At 37.5% G+C, this 13,945-nt stretch overlaps 1 protein-coding gene across 3 annotated transcripts in view; it reads left to right on the top strand.

Annotated features, from left to right (window-relative positions):
* Positions 1-13,945, top strand: part of RNF24 (ring finger protein 24) — a 115,748-nt gene that overhangs the window by 77,803 nt on the left and 24,000 nt on the right. For all 3 annotated transcript variants that reach the window (XM_012188713.4, XM_027976831.3, XM_060396900.1), the window contains exons 3-4: positions 7,407-7,449; positions 9,576-9,617. In XM_012188713.4, the coding sequence (XP_012044103.1) occupies positions 7,407-7,449; positions 9,576-9,617 (85 nt within the window). The remainder of the gene's footprint in view (positions 1-7,406; positions 7,450-9,575; positions 9,618-13,945) is intronic.

Genomic DNA, 13,945 nt, shown 5'->3' on the forward strand with positions numbered 1-13,945 from the left:
CTTTACGATGGGGAGACCCAGTAGACACTGCCATAACCAAGTGATCATGTTTGATACATCAGAATCCTGAAAAACAAGAAAAAACTAAGGAACTATCACAGATTAGTAAAAGCTAAAGAGATGTAACTAGAGGCAAGCTGGGATCCTGAATTGGATCACAAGATAGGAAAAAAATATTAGTGAAAAAACTGGTGAAATTCAAATAAAATCTGTTTGGTTAATACTGCTACTGCTAAGTCACTTCAGTCATGTCCAACTCTGTGCGATCCCATAGATGGCAGCCCACCAGGCTCCCCCGTCCCTGGGATTCTCCAGGCAAGACTGGAGTGGGTTGCCATTTCCTTCTCCAATGCATGAAAGTGAAAAGTCAAAGTGAAGTCGCCCAGTTGTGTCCGACTCTTTGCGACCCCATGGACTGCAGCCTACCAGGCTCCTCTGCCCATGGGATTTTCCAGGCAAGAGTACTGGAGTGGGGTGCCATTGCCTTCTCCTTAGTTAATACTGTATGAGTATTAATATCAAAATATCAGTGTTAATTTCCTGCTTTTGATCATTGTACTATGGTTGTGTAAGATGTGAATATTGGAAAACTAGGGAGAGAAGTATATGCGAACTCTGATATTTTTTGCAGCTTTCCTGTAAGTCCAAAATTTTTTTTTTTTTTTAACTGGCATGGTATTGACACAAGGTGCATTAGTTTCCCAGGGTTTCTATAACAAAGAACCACAAGCTAGATGGCTTAAAACAATAGAAATGTATTAATCTCTTACAGTTCTAAAGGCTAGGAGTTCAAAATTAAGGTGTTGGCAGGGCCATGCTACCTCTGAAGGCTACCTGGGGAGGATCTTTCCTTGCCTCTTCCTAGTTCCTGGTGGTTATCAGCAATCCTTGATGTTTTTTGACTGGTAGGGGCATCACTTCTGTTTCTGCCTTTGTCTTCACCTGGCCTTCTTCCCTGTGCCTCTGTATGTCCTCTCATCTTCCTCTAAGAACAACAGTCATATTGGGTTTATGGTCCACCTTCATCATAATATGACCTCATTTTAACTAATATAGTCTGCAAAAATTATATTTCCAGTTAAGGTTACATTCTGAAGTAGTTTTATATTAATTTTGAGGGGTCTCTGTTCAATCTAGTACACAAGAATTGACAAATAAACCAATGGGACAGAACAGAAACTCTAGAAACAGAACCACATACTAGTCTGACTTAAACAGCAGATACATCATGGCAACACAGTGGGGAAGGATCTTTTCAATAAATGAGTCAAATGAAAATCTGCATCTGGGTAAAAAGAATCTTGACCTCTATTTCATGTCATACATACAAATTTCAGATGGATCATAAACCTAAATGTGATAGGTAAAATAAATTATTTTCACAGTACACACACAAGATTATCTTCATGATCTGGAGGTTGATGAAGATTTCCTTAACTGCACACAAAAAGAACTGATGTCATTGCAAAGAGTTTATAAACAGGGAAGAGTTGATGAACTGGTGCATGGGTGCTCAGTCATTGTCCAACTCTTTGCAACCCCATGGACTGTAGCCTGCCAGGCTCCTCTGTCCATGGCATTATCCAGGCAAGAACACTGGAGTGGGTTGCTATTTCCTCCTCCAGGGGATCTTCCTGACTCAGGAATCGAACCTGAGTCTCCTCCATCAGCAGGCAGATTCTTTATCACTGAGCCACCTGGGAAACCCAACTGGGCTTATTAAATTAAAAGCTGTTGTTCATCAAAAGATAACATTAAGAGAATGAAAAAAGCCATAGAGTAGGAGAAAATAATTGCAGTACCCAACAAAAGACTTGCATCTAAAATATTTAAAGAACTTCTACAAATCAATAAGGAAAAGACAGTCAACTCATTTTCTTAAATGGACAAAATACTTGAGTAGGCATTTCATAAAAGAATATATCCAGGCAGCTCTCACCTTCTGAGTTGGCCCACACTCTGTCTGTGGAGTGTGTTTCTCTCTAAATAAACCCACTTCTTACCGATTACTTTCTCTCATTAAAGTCTTTCTGCAATGAAACTTTAAAGTCTCATTGTAATGAAGCAGAGCTTCATTACATCCAGAGACCAGGTGTGATCTTGAAACCAGGCAGGGCCCTATGGGGCTCCCAAGGATGGAGGCCTTTCTGTCTCCCATTTCTTTTTTTTTAATTTATTTATTTTTTGGTTGAAGGATAACTGCTTTACAGAATTTTGTTGTCTGTCAAACATCAACATGAATCAGCCATAGGTATACATATGTCCCGTCCCTGTCTCCTGTTTCTTGTAGGCAAGACTTCAGTCTCCCATGACCTTCCCTGAGTTCCAAAGGGTGGATTAAAACAGATGCTAATCAAAGGAGGAGCAGCAGCCGAGAAACCAGTGAGGCAAGATTAAAGGGACCAGTGAAGCCCATCAGGATTAGGAGACCCATCACCTGAGATGAGATTAAGTGAAAGTCTCTCATGTCTGACTCTGCAACCCCATGGACTATACAGTCCATGGAATTCTCCAGGCCAGAATACTGGAGTGGGTAGCCGTTCCCTTCTCCAGGGGATCTTCCCAACCCAGGGACAGAACCCAGGTCTCCCACGTTGCAGGTGGATTCTTGACCAGCTGAGCCACCAGGAAAGCCCAAGAATACTAGAGTGGGTAGCCTATCCCTTCTCCAGCACATCTTCCCAACCCAGGAATCAAACCCAGGTCTCCTGCACTGCAGGATTATTGAGATTACAGAAGTGCAAGCCCTGCTCACACCCTCATCTTGTTCGATACCACCTTTGAGCCCTTATAAAAACCCTCATCAAGTTCTCTGGGGTTGAGACACATAGTTTTTCAAGGCAGAAACCTGTCCTGTCTCCCTTTGCCTGACAAAACAATAAAGCTATCCTTTTCTGCTTCACTGCCCCACCTCAAAAAGAAGTATCCAATCAGGCAACAGGCATATGAAAGGGTCCTAAACGTCATTTGGGAAATGCAAAATTAAAACCAAAATGAGAGGGTACTTCTCTGGCAGGCCAGTGGTTAGGACTTCACCTTCTAATGCAGGGGATGTGAGTTTAGTCCCTGGTCAGGGAGCTAAGATCCCACATGCCTTGTAGCCAAAAAAACAAAACATAAAACAGAAGCAGTATTCTAACAAATTCAATTAAGATTTTTTTCAATAAGTCCACATCAGGGACTTTCCTGGCAGTCTAGTTGGTTAAGACTCCCCGCTTCCACTGCAGGGGAATGCTGGTTCAATCCCTGGTCAGGGAACTAAGATCTCACATGCCGCATGGCCAAAATAATAATGATAATAATTTATATATATATATATATGTATATATATATATATATTTAAAAGTCCACATCAAAAAAAAAGAAAAAGAAAACCAAAATGAGATATCACTGAACACTCACCAGATTGGCCAAAAAGTTTTATTTTTTTTTTTTTTTTTTTTACAAGGGAGAAATTTTTCTCAAGATTTACAGGGAAATCTCCTGTGCTCGGGGGGTGGGGGCAGTGAATAGTTTGAATTATGGGATAGTTTTTCAGAAATGCCATTTTTATTACTTTCAGACGGGCACAGTAAATATGCTAGGCTAACAAAATGTTGCCAGGGTGTTTTGCCAAATATAGATCTCTGTGTGAATGTATCAGAATGATAGGTAATTAACTTTTATTGTTGATACATCAGTGTGAGGTCTGAAAGGTTTAAAACTGTTTATTCCCTTAAGTGGTTTCACAAGTACCTTTGTCTCTAGACTCTTTTTTTTTTAATTTTTTCTTTATTTTACTTTACAATACTGTATTGGTTTCACCATACATTGACATGAATGCGCCACGGGTGTACATGCGTTCCCAAACATGAACCCCCCTCCCACCTGCCTCCCCATAACATCTCTCTGGGTCATCCCCATGCACCAGCCCCAAGCATGCTGTATCCTGCATCGGACATAGACTGGTGATTCAATTCTTACATGATAGTATACATGTTTCAATGCCATTCTCCCAAATCATCCCACCCTCTCCCTCTCCGTCTGAGTCCAAAAGTCCGCTATACACATCTGTGTCTTTTTTGCTGTCTTGCATACAGGGTCATCATTGCCATCTTTCTAAATTCCATATATATGTGTTAGTATCCTGTATTGGTGTTTTTCTTTCTGGCTTACTTCACTCTGTATAATCGGCTCCAGTTTCATCCATCTCATTAGAACTGATTCAAATGTATTCTTTTTAAGGGCTGAGTAATACTCCATTGTGTATATGTACCACAGCTTTCTTATCCATTCATCTGCTGATGGACATCTAGGTTGTTTCCATGTCCTGGCTATTATAAACAGTGCTGCGATGATCACTGGGGTACACGTGTCTCTTTCAATTCTGGTTTCCTCGGTGTGTATGCCCAGAAGTGGGATTTCTGGGTCATAAGGCAGTTCTATTTGTAGTTTTTTAAGGAATCTCCACACTGTTCTCCATAGTGGCTGTACTAGTTTGCATTCCCACCAACAGTGTAGGAGGGTTCCCTTTTCTCCACACCCTCTCAAGCATTTATTGCTTGCAGATTTTTGGATCGCAGCCATTCTGACTGGTGTGAAGTGGTACCTCATTGTGTTGTTGGATTCTGATTGCTAGAATTTTTTTGAGGATTTTTGCATCTATGTTCATCAGTGATATTGGCCTGCAGTTTTCTTTTTTTGTAGTATCTTTGTCAGGTTTTGGTATTAGGGTGATGGTAGCCTCATAGAATGAGTTTGGAAGTTTACCTTCCTCTGCAATTTTCTGGAAGAGTTTGAGTAGGATAGGTGTTAACTCTTCTCGAAATTTTTGGTAGAATTCAGCTGTGAAGCCGTCTGGACCTGGGCTTTTGTTTGCTGGAAGATTTCTGATTACAGTTTCAATTTCCGTGCTTGTGATGGGTCTGTTAAGATTTTCTATTTCTTCCTGGTTCAGTTTTGGAAAATTGTACTTTTCTAAGAATTTGTCCATTTCTTCCACGTTGTCCATTTTATTGGCATATAATTGCTGATAGTAGTCTCTTATGATCCTTTGTATTTCTGTGTTGTCTGTTGTGATCTCTCTATTTTCATTTCTAATTTTATTGATTGGATTTTTCTCTCTTTGCTTCTTGATGAGTCTGGCTAATGGTTTGTCAATTTTATTTATTCTTTCAAAGAACCAGCTTTTGGCTTTGTTGATTTTTGCTATGGTCTCTTTTGTTTCTTTTGCATTTATTTCTGCCCTAATTTTTAAGATTTCTTTCCTTCTACTAACTCTGGGGTTCTCCAATTCTTCCTTTTCTAGTTGCTTTAGGTGTAGAGTTAGGTTATTTATTTGACTTTTTTCTTGTTTCTTGAGGTATGCCTGTATTGCTATGAACTGTCCTCTTAGCACTGCTTTTATAGTGTCCCACAGGTTTTGGGTTGTTGTGTTTTCGTTTTCATTAGTTTCTATGCATATTTTGATTTCTTTTTTGATTTCTTCTGTGATTTGTTGGTTATTCAGAAGTGTGTTGTTCAACCTCCATATGTTGGAATTTTTAATAGTTTTTCTCCTGTAATTGAGATCTAATCTTAATGCACTGTGGTCAGAAAAGATGCTTGGGATGATTTCGATTTTTTTTAATTTATCAAGGTTAGATTTATGGCCCAGGATGTGATCTATCCTGGAGAAGTTTCCATGAGCACTTGAGAAAAAGGTGAAATTCATTGTTTTGGGGTGAAATGTCCTATAGATATCAATTAGGTCTAACTGGTCTAATGTATCATTTAAAGTTTGCGTTTCTTTGTTAATTTTCTGTTTAGTTGATCTGTCCATAGGTGTGAGTGGGGTATTAAAATCTCCCGCTATTATTGTGTTATTGTTAATTTCTCCTTTCATACTTGTCAGCATTTGTCTTACATATTGTGGTGCTCCTATATTGGGTGCATATATATTTATAATTGTTATATCTTCTTCTTGGATTGATCCTTTGATCATTATGGAGTGGCCTTCTTTGTCTCTTTTCACAGCGTTTGTTTTAAAGTCTATTTTATCAGATATGAGTATTGCCACTCCTGCTTTCTTTTGGTCTCTATTTGCGTGGAATATCTTTTCCAGCCCTTCACTTTCAGTCTGTATGTGTCCCTTGTTTTGAGATGGGTATCTTGTAAGCAGCATATAGAGGGGTCTTGTTTTGTATCCATTCGGCCAGTCTTTGCCTTTTGGTTGGGGCATTCAACTCGTTTACATTTAAGGTAATTACTGATAAGTATGATCCCGTTACCATTTACTTTATTGTTTTGGGTTTGGGTTTATACACCCTTTTTGTGTTTCCTGTCTAGAGAATATCCTTTAGCATTTGTTGGAAAGCTGGTTTGGTGGTGCTGAATTCTCTCAGCTTTTGCTTGTCTGTAAAGCTTTTGATTTCTCCTTCATATTTGAATGAGATCCTTGCTGGGTACAGTAATCTGGGCTGTAGGTTATTGTCTTTCATCACTTTTAAGTATGTCTTGCCATTCCCTCCTGGAAGACTGGCCAAAAAGTTTTAAACTGACCTTACCAAGCTGTGGCAAAGATGTGGAACAACTAGAACTTTCATGTATACTACCTACCCATAGAAGTAAAATTTGTACAAGCACTTTGGAGCAGCAGTTCTACTCCTAGGTATACACTCAACAGAAATGAGTCTATGTGTCCACTAAAAGACATGCAGAAGAATTTGTATATCAGCTTTATTTGTAATAGCCCCAAACTGAAAGTAACCTAAATATTTGTCAACAGTGAAATGGATAGTTTCATATTTATTCATAAAATGGAACACTATGTCAGTCAAAAATAACAATTACTGCAGCAACATGGATGCATTTCTCAAGTAATTGTTGACTGACAGAAGTCAACACAGAAAAGTATACACCAAATGACCCATTTATGTGAAGGTCAAAAACAATCATAGTTAATCTACAGTGATAAAAATTAGGAGTTTTAGGGGTGAATGTTGATTGGGAAGAGTCATTTCAGGGATGCTGGAAATGTTCTATGTACTGATCTGGGTGATAAACTAGTGTGTATAATTAAATTTTTTTAACATGTGTATTCTTGAGTCTTTTGTTCATTATTAGATGTATATTATACTTCAATTTTTAATTAAGGAAAATGTGATATATTAAATATTATAAATAGAAAAAGAATTGAGGCTTCATTAAAATATTTTAGATTTTAATGAGATTGTACTTGATCTTATATGTTTGGATAATGTTTTATGGTTCACTGGTCTCTTTCTCATAACATAGTAGTGGGTATGTCATTTAAGTGTATTCTAGAATAAAGATTCTAGATTTTAAACCATAAATGATACAAATTAATACCAAAAATAGGAAGTTTAAAATTTTTTTCAAAGTCATATGGAAATCTCAATATTGTATTGCTCATTTCTGTCTTTTAGGCTAAGACATCAAGCACACAAAGAATTTTATGCCTACAAACAGGTGAGAGAGATTTACTTAAGACTAGCTTTGATCTTGTTTTTCACCAAATAATGAGGGCTCAGATTTCCACGCATATTTTGAACTGAAACTGGATTTGCTTGTGTTCATTTTAGCATTTTGCTTGTCAGTTTGCAGTACAATACACTTCACTTTAAGTATTCTTAAGTATTACTTGAAGTTATAGAGAGTTCAAATGATAAAATAATACAATTTAACAGGGAACTCTGGCAAACATTTTGCTAAAGGGAAATGTTGTAGATTAAAATCCTAAAGTTACTATTATTCTAATGGAGTTCAGAGGTCCAGTAAATGAATTTTTTACCTTCCTCCTTGTTAAAAGACATACTAGTTCCTTGGAGGTAACCAGTTGTATTATACTGACCTCATCTCCTCCCCTTTTACTTTAAATATTAGTTCACATCATACCACTGAGAAGTCCAGATACTTCTGTCATTGTTGTTAATTTCTTGCCCTTAGTACTGTCCCTTTGCTGATTTGTTCTTTAAGGTAATAAATCTAGCTTTTCTTGAAGGCCCGTAAAATTTTTTTTTTCTTCCATGTGTCTTCCATTAATATTTTACCACTGACACCAAACAGTGGGCCTAGGTGTTCCTTAATTTTCCTTTGAAATTATTTTTGTCATTCTTAGTAGTTTGGGAGGGGGGAAGAAGGGAGGGCACAAACTTCAGTTTATTTGGGTCTTTACTCTTGCTGATACTGATGTTACAGAACCATGTCATCATTTTAGAATTACATATCTTTTTGTCCATCTTTTGTCTGTGTTGCTTTGAAATCTGAGCTCATTGGTGAGTTCCTTAGATGTCCATACTGATATTCATAGGTAACCCCACTCTTCTCCATGGGTCCCATAGGATTCATTTACAGAGATAAATGTCTTAGTTTTCTAATGGAATTAATCTGTTTGGCTCAATTTTGTCTCAAATTGTTTTTTGAGAAACCTTTATACGGTTTTCCACAGTTAGTGGCTGCACCAACTTACGTTCCCACCAACAGCATAGAAGAATTCCCTTTTTTTCCACACCCTCTCCAGCATTTGTTATTTGTAGATTTCTTAATGCTGGCCTTTCTGACTGGTGTGAGGTGGCACTCATTGTAGTTTTGATTTGCATTTCTCTGATAATTAGTAATGTTGAGCATCTTTTCACATGACTGTTGGCCATCTGTATGTCTTCTTTGGAGAAATGTCTGTTTAGGTCTTCTGTCCATTTTTCAATTGGATTGTTTTTTATTACTGAGTTGTATGAGTTGTTTATATATTTTGGAAATTAAGCCCTTTTCAGTCACGTCATTTGTGACTGAAATGTCAGTTGTGACACACATTTTCTCCCAGTCTGTAGGTTATCTTTTCATTTTGTTTATGGTTTCCTTTGGGCTTCTCAGGTGACTCAGTGGTAAAGAATCTACCGACCAATGCAGGAGACAGGGATTTGATCCCTGGGTTGGGAAGATGCCCTGGAGGAGGAAATGGCAACTCACTCCAATATTCTTAGGGTAGAATCCCATGGACAGAGGAACCTGTTGGGCTGCTGTCCATGGGGTGGCAAAGAGTTGGCCACAACTGAGCACGCATGCATGCATGCAGTCTCCGTAAAGTTAGGTTAGGGACAACACCTGGATGAATTTCAAGCCCATTTATATAACTCTAGATAGAGCTAAAGTTTTCTGAGGATAGTGATGTATAATAATAAGCAAAGCTTCAAAAATTAAGGTTGACCTTACCTTTCATTCTTTTACAAATTACCAGTCAGTCCCATGAGTCAAAACTGTGTTTTACCAAATCATGAGGCAAGCAATCTCATTTACTTTCCCCCCATATTAGCAATTACTCCAGATTGGTGTGTATTAATGTTGTCTCTCAGAATTTAATCTGTTCTCAAAGAGATTTTAAAAGTGCCTGTAAGAATATTTCACCATTGCTCAAGTTAAAAGAATATTGCTGAAATGTTCTGTCTCAAACTGTAAAAGAGATTCTCCCCATTACTGAAAATGAGGTGATATGAGCTATATACACAAGAATATAAAAGAAAAATATTTGTGAGTAAAATGAGACATATTTTAAATTACAGATATAAACAGGCATAAAAGCATACATTTTTGTCTTACAGGTTATATTAAAAGAAAAAGTAAAAGAACTGAATTTACATGAGGTAAGTCGCCTATAAGTGTTTTAATCTGTTCTTGAGTATATTTGGGGGCTTCCCAGGTGGCTCAGTGGTAAAGAATCCGCCTGCTAATACAGTAGACATGGAAGACTCATGTTTGATCCCTAGGTCAGAAGAGCACCTGGAGTAGGAAATAGCAACCCACTCCAGTATTCTTACCTGGAAAATTCCATGGACTGAGGAGCCTGGTGGGCTACAGTCCATGGGGTTGCAAAGAGTCAGACACGACTGAGCACACACACCACCACTAAGTATATTCTAATAGAAATGGTATGCTGTGGTATGCTGAAACATCTTTATTTTCAGAAGCTGGGAAAAAAAATAGGCTTATTTTGATCAGCTTAATATAATATTTCAAGGTGAGGTCACATAAAAATCCATTTTGTAAAGACTTACAAGGGAGTAAAATAACTCATTTTTAATGGGGTTGTTGCCAACATAAGATTTCATAGCAGCAGGGATGCTGCTTTCTGTCCATACTATGTGAGTAGGAGACAGATCTAAACGAGTTTTTCTACTCAAGGTGACTTGCATTAATTTCACTCTTAAAAATGTTCCCAGTTTTTTCTCACCAATGCCACAAAAAAGGCAGTGATTGCTTCATGACAGTGGGGATTTGGGGAGGTGAGATGGAAAGATAGAATGGGGAAGAACATACAAGGAGAGATAAGAACTCTTGCAGTTACCTAGTGATGAGGTTGTGGGGTTGGGATATTCACTATGTTGTTATGCTTTCTAAATTAAATGCAAAAGTGTGTGTGTGTCCTGCTGTACACCTTAAGACAAATAATCTATAATAATTCTTGTTTATTTTATTCCTGTGTTGCCTCTGATTATAGATGTTCAGAATTTTTATTTTTAGAGCCCTATCTCTTCTACCCTTACTGAGTTTTTTAATTGGTGTTTAAAGTAAGGACTTGAAAAGCTTCACATTATAATACTTATGTTTTATATAACCTAACTGTGGTGAAGCTACATTGCTATCTCTTCAAAGAGAGTTAATTTGTAAAAGTATTTGAATAATAATAAAAATAATGATTTATGTTATTGTTGAACACTTTGAAGTCATCTGCTGCTTTTTTGGGCTTCCCTGGTGGCTCAGACGGTAAAAAGGAATCTGCCTGCAATGCAAGAGACCTGAGTTCATTTCCTGGATCAGGCAGATCCCCTGGAGAAGGGAATGGCAACCCATTCCAGTGTTCTTGCCTGGAGAATTCCATGGACAGAGGAGCCTGGCAGGTTACAGTCCATGGAGTCGCAGAGTTGGACACAACTGAGCAACTCACACACACACTGCGTCTTTGCTCTTTCTGCATATATTTTATCAAAGAGTTGATATGGTACACCATCCTCATTGCATAGTGGTGAGTATCCCCGCCTGTGATGCGGGAGACCAGGGTTCCCCATCCGGGAGGCAACACGCCCTTTGGGCTTCCCTGGTAGCTCAGCTGGTATAGAATCTGTACAGCATTTCAGACCTAATCATGGATTAAACTCAAGCATCAGTTACTATTTGACTTTAAAAATTTTCCCAAAACAGTAATAGAAAGTGATCCTCTTCTGTTTGGGGTCATTTTGATGATCATAATTGAAAAGATCAAATTCTAACACACATTAACAATATTGAATAACCATGTTTGTCAGGAATAGAAGTCTTCCTTATTGGTTTGACCCATTAGTTTAGAATTTTTATCCTGAATAAGTACATTGTGGTGTATCATTTTGTATCAGAATTGTTATCCCAGCTGCACCTATCAATTCCAGTTTCACTGTAACTAAGAAAACCCAACCTGGCTGTACAGCTGTTTTCAGAGGCCGATTATATATTTTTCACAATTCATTTGGTTCTTTTTGGATGCATTTCTTTGTGTTGAAACTATTTTTTGTCAAACTTCTTTGTGTTGTTTGAATCTGTGGATACAGATGAGCTAAAGATACAAAGGAACCATGGATACAGAGGGCTGACTAGAAATTATACATGGATTTTTCAGCTGCATGGAGGGTCAGCACCCATAGCCCCCTGCATTATGTTCCAGGGTCAACTGTAATTTTAAAAGTTACTGAATACATAAAACATATCAGACATTGTAATAAACCCTGGAGACACAAAGAAATATAATTAATCTCTGCTTTTAAGACATTACCCATCTGTTACAGAAGACTATAAATGAGAGTCACACAAGAGTGTACAGAAGGGTGCCTTGTGTTATCTGAAGTAACAGTGAGAAGCTCTTGAGGGGTCCACTATTGCACAATTGCTTCTTCTTGGCTTTTGCTCCCCTAATGGAACCTTCCTGGGACCTGTAGACTCAGCTGCCCAAACACCACCCACTCCTCCAACTTCTTAGACCACTCTACAGCTACAATTATTTATATCACTTTTTGTTTACATTGTTCTACCAGTCTAGGAGTCAAGCAACACTCAACATGTGAAACTAAGGAGATGATGTGTACATATTAAAATTATGAGAATATATTGCCCTTCTGTAAAGAAAAAATACCTTCTTTTAAAACCCATAGCCTTCCTTGTTTATCTTTTCTTCCTCCATCTTTTAATAGAGACATAGATCCAGAGAAACAGATTTCTGAGAGAAAATAATAGGACAGTCATGTAAGTGGGATAATAAATTACATCTAATGGAATCTTGGTATCAAGAGAAACAGAAAGGTGCCCTGGAAGCTGTGACACACTGGGGAATGCAAGGTCTTGTGTTAAAGAAATTGTCAGCACTCAGCTCCAGGGAAATATAGGCCAGCTTTTGCCAGATCTGAGTTTTAAGAAAAGCCCGAGAGCCTTGTCATTTGCATTTAGTCTTTGATTTGTTCACCACAGTATCCCCAGATCTGGTTATGCTGAGTGGTTGCTTTCTCTATTAAATCTTTTTTCACCGTTATCAAAAATCAAAGGGCCATATTTTTATGAGTCTATTTCTATATTCTGTATTCTGTTCTATTGATTTTTGTGCCTGTTTCCCTTCACCAGTACCACAGTTTTAATTATTGTACCTTTATAGCAAGTCTTAAAATCAGGTATATGATTCTGCCAACTTTATTTTTTTTTCCCCAAACTGTTTTAGCTGGTCTAGTTCCTTTGCTCTTTCATGTAAATTGTAGTAGCAACTTGTCTATAACTACACACACACAGAGACACAAACATCTTGCTTTTTCATTATTATTTGCATTAAATATGTAAATCAGTTAGGGGGAAATTGGCATCTTTACTATGTTGAGTCATCTAATCTGTAAACACATTATGTCTATTTATATTTGAAATAGTGTTTTTATAAACAGCATATAGTTATGTTTTTTAATCCACCCTGCCAATCTATCTTTTAATTGATGTGCTTAGACTATTTATGTTTAATGCAATTATTGCTATGTTTGGACCTAGGTCAACTCTTTTTTATCATCTGCTTTTCCCCCTCTTTTTTATTCCTTTGTTTCCCTTTCTTACCTTCTTTTGGGTCATTTAAACATTCATAAAATCATATTATGATTTTATCTTTTTGTATAATTTTGTAGTGGTTGCTTAGGGATTACAAAATAAATACCTAGAATCAGTTTTTTAGCACTTCAGTTGCAATGTAGAAACCTTCCCTCCATATAGATCTTTACTTTTACCCCTATATATTAGTAAGTATATAGCATCTATATACATGGAAAATCCCATCAGACAGTGTTGTATTTTTTACTTTCAACCATTAGATATATTTTAAAGAATTCTGGAGGGGGAAAATAGTTTGTTGTTCCAAGTTTCCTTCTTATGTAATTTTCCTTCTATCTGATGAATCTGGTTTAGCAATTCTTTTAGAGCAGATCTGCTGGCTATGAATTCTGTTACTTTGCTTTCAGCTGAGAATATCTTCATTTCACCTTTATCCCTAGGTTGACATTTCTTTTCCCTCAGCGCTTTTAAAATGTTGTGCCTGTTCCTTCTGACCTCTGTGGTGTCTGATGAGAAAAACGTAGTCATTCAGCTCACTGGTCTCCTGTCAGTAATGTGTCATTTTTCTCAGGCTGCTTTCAAGATTTTTTTCTTTGCCTTTTGTTTTCAACATTTTGATTATGATTTGTCTCAGCATGGATTTCTTTGGGTTTTTCCTATTTGGAGTTTACTCAGCTTCATAAATATGTAGATTTGTCTTTCACCAAGCTTTTTAGCTATTATTTCTTCAAATATTTTTTCTGTATTGTACTCTTTCTATCCTGCCACTCTCCCAGAGAAGGCCCCATCCACCTTCTGTGGCCATGTGGGCCAGTCAGAACCTTAGGCCTGTATCTACAACATTACAATACAGTGATACAGACATTTA

This window comes from Ovis aries, chromosome 13, assembly GCF_016772045.2.
Source record: "Ovis aries strain OAR_USU_Benz2616 breed Rambouillet chromosome 13, ARS-UI_Ramb_v3.0, whole genome shotgun sequence".
Taxonomy (NCBI): Eukaryota; Metazoa; Chordata; class Mammalia; order Artiodactyla; family Bovidae; genus Ovis; species Ovis aries.